The 9,772-nt window shown below is 49.4% G+C and overlaps 1 protein-coding gene across 2 annotated transcripts in view; it reads right to left on the bottom strand.

Moving 5' to 3' along the window:
- Positions 1-9,515, bottom strand: part of Col15a1 (collagen type XV alpha 1 chain) — a 103,570-nt gene extending 94,055 nt beyond the window's left edge. The window contains exons 1-2 of one of the 2 annotated variants that reach the window (XM_021641499.2): positions 9,380-9,515; positions 8,935-9,026 (exon numbers count right to left, since the gene is read on the bottom strand). In XM_021641499.2, the coding sequence (XP_021497174.1) occupies positions 8,935-9,026; positions 9,380-9,381 (94 nt within the window). In that variant the 5' untranslated portion in view covers positions 9,382-9,515. Of the gene's footprint in view, positions 1-8,934; positions 9,027-9,102; positions 9,288-9,379 lie in introns of those variants that run through there. The other variant, XM_021641497.2, reaches the window with a different exon arrangement.
- Between the last annotated feature and the right edge of the window lie 257 nt (positions 9,516-9,772).

Raw genomic sequence — 9,772 nt, 5'->3', positions numbered from 1 at the left:
GACACTTACTATATAGAGGCTTATACATACATACAATTTATATATGAAACTCAGATGCATATAGATGCTTAATATGCATATAATTTCTACATGTAACATACAATTACATATATACACCATTGATAAATATGAAACATGCACATTTCTGTAACCAAAGTATTATTTAAACCATAAAAATTCTTCTGTCATGGCTCTGGGGTCTATTCAGAAGAGGAGGCAGGAAGATTGTAAAAGACCTAGATGGTTGGTGACTCCAAGGAAACAGTGCCTTCCAGACACAGCCGGACTGAAACACATACGAACTCACAGAGCCTGTGGCAGCATGCACAGGACCTGTAGAGGTTCAAACCAGACAAAATCCTAGCCCAGAGAAGGGGAAGGGGAAGTGGATACAAAGTCCCACTTGTAACCAAAGAGCTATCTGAGATGGATACTTGCTAAGAAAGGGAAACATCTGTTTTCTCTGGTGGAGGGTCACTGGGTCTATCAAACACACTCCAGGGCATATCCCATGCCCAAGAGCAGTTGGCCAACACAAGGCAAACTGTGCTGGGGGTGGAGAGGCAGAGGGCGCTGTCCACATCACAGGGGGCCAGAACTGTTTTGTTTTCTTACATTTTTTTTCCTGTTGCTTTTCTTTCTGTTTTGATTCTCACTTGTTTTGATTTTTTTTTGGGGGGGGGGAGAACATAAAGTTGGATGGGCAGGGAGTTAAGGAAGAGTTGGTGGGGATGTGATTAAAATATATCGTATGAAAAATTTAATAAAAACACATAGAAAGCACCATATACTTGTGGGTACCCAGGTCCACGAGGAGCTCTCTACGTTCAGAGCATTAACCTAGAAGCCAGGATGACCTGCTGTAGAGGTGTCTCTGTTCTCAGTTTGCAGCATGACTTCCAGCTAGCTGAGCCAGTCATTGTAACCGTCTGGGCTGGACAAAAGGCCAGAGCCAAGTAACCACAGGCCTGTGTGACTGAAGGTGGAGAAGCAGATGGTCCTGACCAGATGGTTAGTCATCAACTGGACTCCAGAACCTCTGTTCCAGTGGATGGGATAGTTATAATTTGCCAGCATGGAAAAGCAAACATGGATTGTTCTTCAGGAAACATCACATCTAGCAGAGGCCTCAAACTCACTATGTGGTTGAGAATGGCCTTGAACTTCTGTTGAGTATACCACTATGTGGTTTATGCAGTGCTGGGGATTGAACTAAGGGTTTTTTGTTTTTGTTTTTGTTTTTGTTTTGTTTTTTTGCATGCTGGGCAAGCCGTCTGACACTTTGCTACATTTTCAGCCAGCAAACACATGCTTTTCCTGACGTACCTATGCCGTAAGCTTTACTCTCACCTCCCCACCAGCATCTAAACCAGAAAGGATGACTCTGAGGAGCCTCCAGCATGTAGATGGTCATGTCAAAGGGCTTATAATGCTGGCTTTTCTCTGAGATCACTTCAGCCCCAGGCTGAATCCAAGGGCTCACTGTATCCTTTGGGTGTCGTGGCCTATGCTGGGGACACAGGTAAATAAAACAAAAGTCCTGCCTCCAAGAAACCAATAGAGAGGTGGGAGGCCGGTTAATGAGGCACTGAAACTTCCCTTCAGTAGACTCCTGACTCAACTCTCACCTGTCCCAATTTACAGAGAAGAAAGACTGAAATAGGTCACTCAAAGGAAAGCAGCAGAGCTAAGATTTGAACCCTGGAGACCAGAGGCATGAACCACACACCCTAAATCTCTTCCTGGGCACCAGCTCTGTCACCTGAATTTGGTCAAGATAGACTCTCTCTGGGGCTCAGGACCATCTCCTTCTAAAAGAAGCTGTGGAACTGAAGGATTTGCTTGGTTTTGTGTGTGTGTGTGTTTGTGTGTGTGTGTGTGTAAGAGAGAGATGAGACAGAGAGAGAGAGAGAGAGAGAGAGAGAGAGAGAGAGAGAGAGAGAGGATCTTAGTAGGCTGGTCTTGAACTCCTGGCAATTCTCCTGCCTCAGCCTCATAAGAGTGAGGACCACAGGTGTGAGCTACCACACCCAGCTCAGATTGGCTGGTAACGATGCTATTCCTTGGCATTGATTCAACAAACACTCTTAAAGCCCACTGGTGGCTGCACTCACCTCTGATGGGGAAGAACACCAGGCAGCAGTTCTTTTGGGCTCTCTAGAGTGTTTCTAGGGGTTGTAGATACCAAGTTTGTGACATTCTGAAAAACCTTCTAGCATTTACTGCAAGGTTCTGCAAAATGGTTGACTGAATGGAGGAGAGGAGCCCCTGTCTCCATTTGGCTAAGGCAGAGACATGAGAGGCAGTGCAGACCCTGTCCCTTTGGCTGCTGCTGTTTTCTCACTTGAGCTTGAAGAGGCAGCAGCCCGGGTCAAAGGCAGGAGGCAGATGCTTTGGCTCTCACTGGCTATGGCCTGATGATAAACTCCCATGGCCTGGCAAAAGACCACAACAAAACCTCTAGGGATTTGTTTTAGGAATTTGTGGTCACTAATAATCACGGTAGTCATCAAAGAGAGATGACATTGTGGTCATCACAGCGGAATTTGCAATGATCTGGCAGCAGCAGCTCAAGGCCTCTGAGAGAATGCATTTAGTTGTGTCTGCACTGTGAAGTAGCAAGTTCAGCCATGAAGAATGTTAGAGAATGCTTAATGCTCCCGAGGAAGCATCTAGATGATTATTAAGGGAAGAGAGCAATCGGCGTGGTGCAATGTGCTGACGATCTATTCGCACTCTAACATATGTGCGTATTCGCGAGGGGGAAACAATGAGAGTCCACCCAACCATGAGCAGGCTGTCTTCATTGCCCAGTCACAGAGAGCGTGCGAACTTTCTTTGAAGAAGGATTTTCTTTTTCTTTTCTTTAGTTTTTTTTTTTTAATGACTATGCGTTCCTTTAATCACTTCTTATGGTATTGAAAACAACTTCTCTTTTAAAGGCTGACTATTGGGCATGGTATTATGTCCAGTTCCAGAGCTGGGGAGATGGGGATAGGAAGATCCCTGGAACTCCCTGGCCAGATAGTGTAGCCTACTTGGTGACTTTCAGCCCAGTGGGATACCCTGTCTCAAACAAAACAAATGCAAAAAACATGGATGGCACTCAAGATTGTATTTTGGTCTCCATAGACATGCTCGCTCTCTCTCTCTCTCTCTCTCTCTCTCTCTCTCACACACACACACACACACACACACACACACACACACTTGAGCCTGTGCACAGACACTCTGTTTATACCCCTCCATCTCCCCCATTTTCAGTGGAAATGGATGTCCCTAGTTTGGTGGTACACAAGCTTTCTGTCAAACTATGGGAACAGTCAGAACAAGCCCTCAGCCCACAAGCCAGTGGCGACACTCAAGCCTCTACTACTGGCTTGTCCCAGGAGGGGCAGGGGACTTGATGCTGCTCTCTAGCTACCCCACCTCCACTCCAGAGAGCCCCTAAGAGAACAGGATGGCCATATGGGACAAAGACAGACATCTCTAAGAGCAGACAGAGCAGAAGGGCAGACCATTTGAAGGCACTGTCAGGAGATCCTTTGCAAAGGAAGCTAGTTTAAAGAGGATATGGTTGAGAGACCTTTCAGCTGGGTGTTCTTTGAATCTCTCATCAACTTCTACAGAGGCCTAAGGCCAGGTTGCTACCTGCAAGCTAGACTCCAAACAAGCTTTCCAAAACCAGAAAGGTGCTCCCTAAATCCTAAAGATAGAGTCCTGGTTAGTTAAGACTTTAAAACAACAATCAAAACTATGTGGACTCAAACACACACATATGCACACATAGGCAGCACACATACATTCTTGAATGAAAGTAATCAGTAATATAAAGATTAAAGAATTAAATTTATGTTGTTAAATGAAAAAATGCACAATGAAACACACAAAGAGGACAACTCATACTTGGTAATTTGAGGACCCTGGCTCCCATGTAGAATAGAACTGACTTCAGCTCACACCTTCATCTTTCACCCATTTCAAATGGATCGGGCTATAGCCATCCAAGATAAAGTCAGAAATTTAACTAGAAGAGGAAAGATGACTGTTCCACCCTTGACTACAGCACCCATCAGATATAAGACGATGGATGAGCTAGCAAATAAATGGGTCACCTAGCTCATAGAATCAGAAAGGATAAAGCACAGGGTGACATGCATGTGAATCCCAGACCACCTAGTTACAAAGTTACAGAAGGAAACTGAAAGGCCCTTCCAGTTCTCTTACTCAGTCAAGCCTCAGCTGGCAGGGCCATGGAGGTTTGGCACGGTGGGCATGTACCGTGGAGGATATGATAAGATGATATATTAGATGAAAAGTCAGATGGACCTGTTCACACCTTCCTCCACTTATTGAAAAGCCATATGAGTGTCCACTTGTGCCAGGCCCTGTGTTAGATTCTGGAACTCAGAGTTGGACAAAGCCCGGGCCTGTCTCATGGCTCTTCCTGTGCAGCAGGGATTCAGGAGCTCTCAATGGCTACCATGTAGTCTGAGCTCCCTGTCACTGAGAGGCATTCAAGGTGTTTGGAAGGAGACCGGGCACTCCCAGGGCAGAATCCTAAGGGAAGATGGGGTTTCCCGACAAAGTGGAACAGAAGTATGCTCAAAAAGGGATTGCATGGGCAAAGAGAGAGATGTCAGACATCAAACGTCTCCTTAAGAAAATGATAGCTGTTCATTAGGAGCCTAAGCCAAGGGGTTCTGTGTTTGCCGGGTAGGTGGGGCCCTCGAGCATGAAGCAAAAGTGCATCCTAAATACAGCAAGAGCAGTTAAACACAGCTGAAGCCCGAATGTTTTCCTACAAACACAGAGGAAGACATGCCAGCAGCACTTACTTATCTAGAGAATATTTGCCCCTGTGACCCAACACCTCGTCTAGACGTGTGTGTTGTGAGATGCACATGAGAACAGTCACACCACGCTGTCAGATTCCACAGGTACACGACAGCCTACGTTGCTGTTGGAAAGAAATGGAAATCACAGTAGGTAGAGTCACAGCGGGGACTGGGGCCTATTAACTACAATGAAGATACACTATTTCCCTTATGCACGAGTCCCAAAACCTTAACATTCAGAGAAAGAACTAGAAGTGGAAGAATGCATCCTTCATGGAAAAGGCTCAAAGTCAAGAAAGATAGAGCCCAAGAATTTAAGAATGGGTGTTTAAGGCGTCAAGTTCTTTTTTATTATTTATTTATTAATGAAAAGAAGTGACAACTATAAAAGTCCAGTCACCCTGAGAGGTAGGGAATCGCCCCGTCCCTAGCCACAGCAGAGCAAAGCCTCGGATGCTGCATTTTCTGCTCTGCGTGTCTGCTGGGCTGCACCTTCGAGGAGCATTCTTCTGAATGGAGGTGCTCCCTCATGAGAAAGCAGGAGGAGAAGGTGGCTTGCACATATTGGCCCTTTATTAACAGGAACAAGAGCACCTGTTCCAACCACAACACTTACCCTCCAAAACAGCAGCCACCCCCACCCAGCTCACGTCAGCAGGACACGAGCCCACAGACTGCACCGTAGCCCTGACCCTTCAAAGACAAGAGGAACCATGATGACGACATTCCACTGACACAGGAGGAGGAGGGTGGCTGCACTCAGAATGAGGTAAATGTGCCTGTAAACTCCGAGCCCCTGGGGGGAGATCCGTGTCTGGCTCCTTCCTATCCCCGGTCTTCAGGAGGCCTGGCTAGCCAAGTACTCAGTCTGTCTGCTGAACCAGATAACAGTAAGTCTCAAGCTGGGTAAACAGGGTTCTGTTCCCCCAGTGTTCAGAACTAAAAGAAATACAGAGCTGAGCAAACTTTGACATCCCATCTCATAGATGGGGAAATTTGGGCCAGAACATCAGTCATCTTAGCTTACAGAGAGGGTGGGTCCATGATGAAGCCTCAGTTTTCCAACACTCATAACTGGGCCGTGGAGGGGCAACTAGAACACTCATGACGGTCTACTTTGCAATAAATCCACTATCTGCAGATTACTGCACAGCCGTGTTTCATCCCCACCTGAGGTGCTCTGGCCACCGTGGCCTTCAGGGACCTGGAGGAGCAGCCAGGACTCAGAACAGCCTTCCGGGGGCATCCATATACAACGGGGCTGTCAGCCTGTGAGTGGCCAGTCATGAGCGGGCTCTATGCCAGGCTTGGTGGGAATGACATAAAAAGGCTCGCCCACCTGAGTCTAGATTCCTGCCAAGCTCACCTTTTGTTTTTCTAAACATCTTTGTTGAGGTCTAGTGTGCGGCATGAGCTCCGGCAGTTAGGTGAGTTACTGTGTCTGTGTGGTACCGCAACCACCACAGTCCAGTCTTGGATCATTCCAGACAAAGTCCCCAACTGCCCATTTTAGTCACCCCTGCTTCCTTCCCTAGGCCTAAGCAATGGTGGATAGTGTCCATCTTTGTGGTTTTTCCCTTTCAGAAACTTTAAGTGGGCTCTGACATGGTGCAAGATTTTATCTTCCCACCTCCACGTGCCGTGTAGTGTCACAGGTCTGTGCTTCCTCTCTTTTTATCGTTGAGTAGTATTCCACTGAAAGGAAAGACCATGGTTCATTCATTTAGCAGTTGATGAACTAACCACTTTACTTCTATATTTTGCCTTTATGTTAATGCCATTGTGAATAGTGACATAAAAGTTTTTGAGTGGGCATATGATTTTCCTTCACTTGAGTAGGCATTTAAGGAGTAGAATCACTATTTAGTATTTAAGAAGCCGCCTAACTATTGGGGAAATGAACCAATCTTAAACATTTAGTTTAGTGGTTAAAAGCATAAATTCTTCCTGTTGCCAATGAAAGACATGTGCTCTTGAACAAATGACTTTGACTTGGTGTCCTCATCTATGAAACTGCATCTGTGAATCTGGCCTCAACTCTGCTGGCTCCTGTAAAGCTATAAAGTCTTGGGGGTTGGATCTGAATAAAGTCTAGCTATGTAGCTCAGGCCAGCCTTGAACTTACGGTCCTCTTGCCTTAGCATTCCAAGTACTGGGATTACAAGCATGTGTCAGCACACTTGGCACAACCCTTTCTTTCTTTCTTTCTTTCTTCCTTTCCTTCCTTCCTTTCTTTCTTTCTTTCCTTCCTTCCTTCCTTTTTTTTCTCTTTTCCCAGAAGCCAGCTGAGCTGTGGCCCTGTGGGAAGATTCTCTCCCAGAGTCCACAGATGGGCAGGTTATCACAGATCTACCTTGGGACAACTGAGTGGCTTTAGGCAAACTGCACGCCCCTTCTGGGCCTCCTCTCTTAGACTGGATAAGGCCTGTAGCACAGCAGGCTGTAAGAGCCTTGGAGATGCACTGGGTTCCTGTCGTGAGTAGGACACTCCCATTGCGACATTCACCAGACAGTGAGGACCTTAAAGCCATATCTGTCTGTGAAACTTTTTTGATTGACTCCTATAATGACTGACAACAAAGTCCATGGAGTGAGGGTCCTTGGATTAAATCCTACCCTAGACAATTAAAGACCTTTGGCTTGGATTCAGTGTGCTCAGAATAGGATAGGTTCAGCCCACAGTCCCCTAGCTCCTGGAATGATGGCCAAGATGGAAACTGATTCAGACCTCATCTGACGCAGGGTTGGATGAGTGCTAGCCATGTAAACTGCAAGCAAGATCTATAGAGCCCAGGGCCCTAGGAGCCCTCTTCACATCCCAGAGGGACACTGCATGTCACCAGCTGCCCTCTGCTGCTGACTTGGCAAAGCCCTATGTCATATGGAAATTGCAAGGTTTCCACACTGGCCATCCTTGAGAGAAGCCAGAACTCTGCTCCAACTGCCCTTTGATCTGCAAGAAACGCCAGGCTGGGCACCCTGGCAGGAAAAGCTATCATTGCATCTGTGTCTCACTCCCTCACAGGCCACAGGCGGGGTGGTTCCAGGCTGCTTCAAATCCCTAAGGAGTTAAACAAAGCCACCAATCCCAGCCCAGCCTCCTCGGGGAACATGGGATGCTTCCCCGCCTTCACTTTTTTCAACCGGGCTATGTGCTAATTCTCTAAGTCCAAAGGGTGAAGGGCTGCTGGTCCAAAAGCCTGGTTCTGTTAAGCTCATAGCGCAGAGGCTGAGCAGGAAAAGGGACCTGCCTAACTGGGACTGAGTTCTGGCTCTCAGTGCTGCCACTTCCTAAGCCTCCCAGCTAACACGAGTTCCTGCAAAGGGGAAGGTATCCTTCCGTCACTTATTTTGTGTACGCAGAAGCATGGAAAGAACATTATTTCACATCTGTCCACTCGTCTTCACAACATCTCTGGGAAGAGAGTCTAGTTAATCCTCCTTCCTCCATGAGGAAACTGAGGTACGCAGAGTGAAACGCATTGCCCAGAGTCACCCAACAGAGACGCGACTCACGCCCAGGCAGTTTTAACTCAGACCAGACCCTCTTCCACTCAACAGCTTCCGAGTCCTGGTCAGGGGGAACTGAAGCGCAGAGAACAGAAGGAAGGATCGCTTGGCCAGGTTTAGTTCATCCACAGCGCCTCTGTCCCGCAGGGATGGGGACCTCCCATGCCTGAGACTGAATCAAGCTTGCTAACGACTCTGCTCCTCTGCTCCGTTACATCAGGAGCGACCAGGGCGTCAAAGTGTCCCTGCTGGTGACTGTGCTTCCTAGGAACCTACTCAACCCGGAGCGCCGGGCGCAGGACCTCAGCGCGGAAGCCCAGCGCGCTTTGGGACACCGTCCCCTCTGACAGTGGTGGTGTCACTGTGCAGCCAAAAGCCCCTCTCTGCCTTCTCAGGAGAGCCGCGTCCAGCTCAGACAGTCCGTGTGCCCCGGCGGAGGCGATCGCCCCGGCTCCCAGGAGCCCGAGATGCCAGAAGGACCCGGGGCAAGACAGCCTGCGCGCCTCGCCAAGCGAGCACTCCCTTTTAAGTCCAGGAATGAGGCGCCCGCCCGCGGCACCCAGGCGCGCAAGCGGCCGCTGCTTACCTGTCGCGGCGCGCGTCTGCAGGACGGCGGCGGACAGCAGCGCGGAGACGATGGAGAGCAGCCACCTCGGGCGCCGTCCCTGCGCGGTCCTCCTGCAAGAAGCGGTGACAGAGAAGGTGAGGCGGCGACCGGGCGGCGAGGCCGGGTCGAGCAGGGCGCGGGTCCTACCTGGGTGTCATGGTGCAGCAGCCCGACCGCGGCTCCGCTGCGCCCGCGGAACAAAGGCGGCGCTCGGCGGCGGCGGGATCCAGGCTGCCGCCCGCGCCTGACTCAGCCGCGCTCTGAAACCCGACTCCGCCGGGCCCTGCGCTCCCCCACGCGCGCGCGGTGCCCCACCTCGCCGGCGGTCCCCGCTGCGCCTTCCCACGCCCCCTTCTTCCCGCCACCTCAGGGCTTTATGTAACCCGCGAGGAAGGGCCCTCTTGGATCCCTGGGGTTTCCTTACATGACGGACCAGGCTACTGAAGCTCAGAGAGGAGCCGCAGTGTCCCAAAGCTACACCGCTGGGGTCGCTCCTGGCCGCTGTGCCACACCCAGCACGCCAGCCAGGATCCCGCTCGCTCGCTCGTGTGTCCCAGAGTAGCGATGGACGGAAGTCATGCACAGAGCTTTGATCTGAACATATTGTAATCCCAAAAGCTAGACCAAGGGGCAGAGCCGTAAGAAACCTGATCTGGCCTCTTCCCGCCTGTCCCCAAGTTAATGAAGGAGGACCTGACTTCCAGAGAAGGCAAGCAATTCCCCAAAATATCCACCCACATGGGGCAGGAAAATCCGTATAGGAGAAAAACAGCAGAGTCTCAGCCTTGACCAGGCCCAGGTGTGTTACCTGCCTGCA

The sequence above is a fragment of the Meriones unguiculatus genome, chromosome 3 (assembly GCF_030254825.1).
Source record: "Meriones unguiculatus strain TT.TT164.6M chromosome 3, Bangor_MerUng_6.1, whole genome shotgun sequence".
In the NCBI taxonomy this organism is placed as follows: domain Eukaryota; kingdom Metazoa; phylum Chordata; class Mammalia; order Rodentia; family Muridae; genus Meriones; species Meriones unguiculatus.
This window is presented reverse-complemented; position numbering and strand designations above follow the sequence as displayed.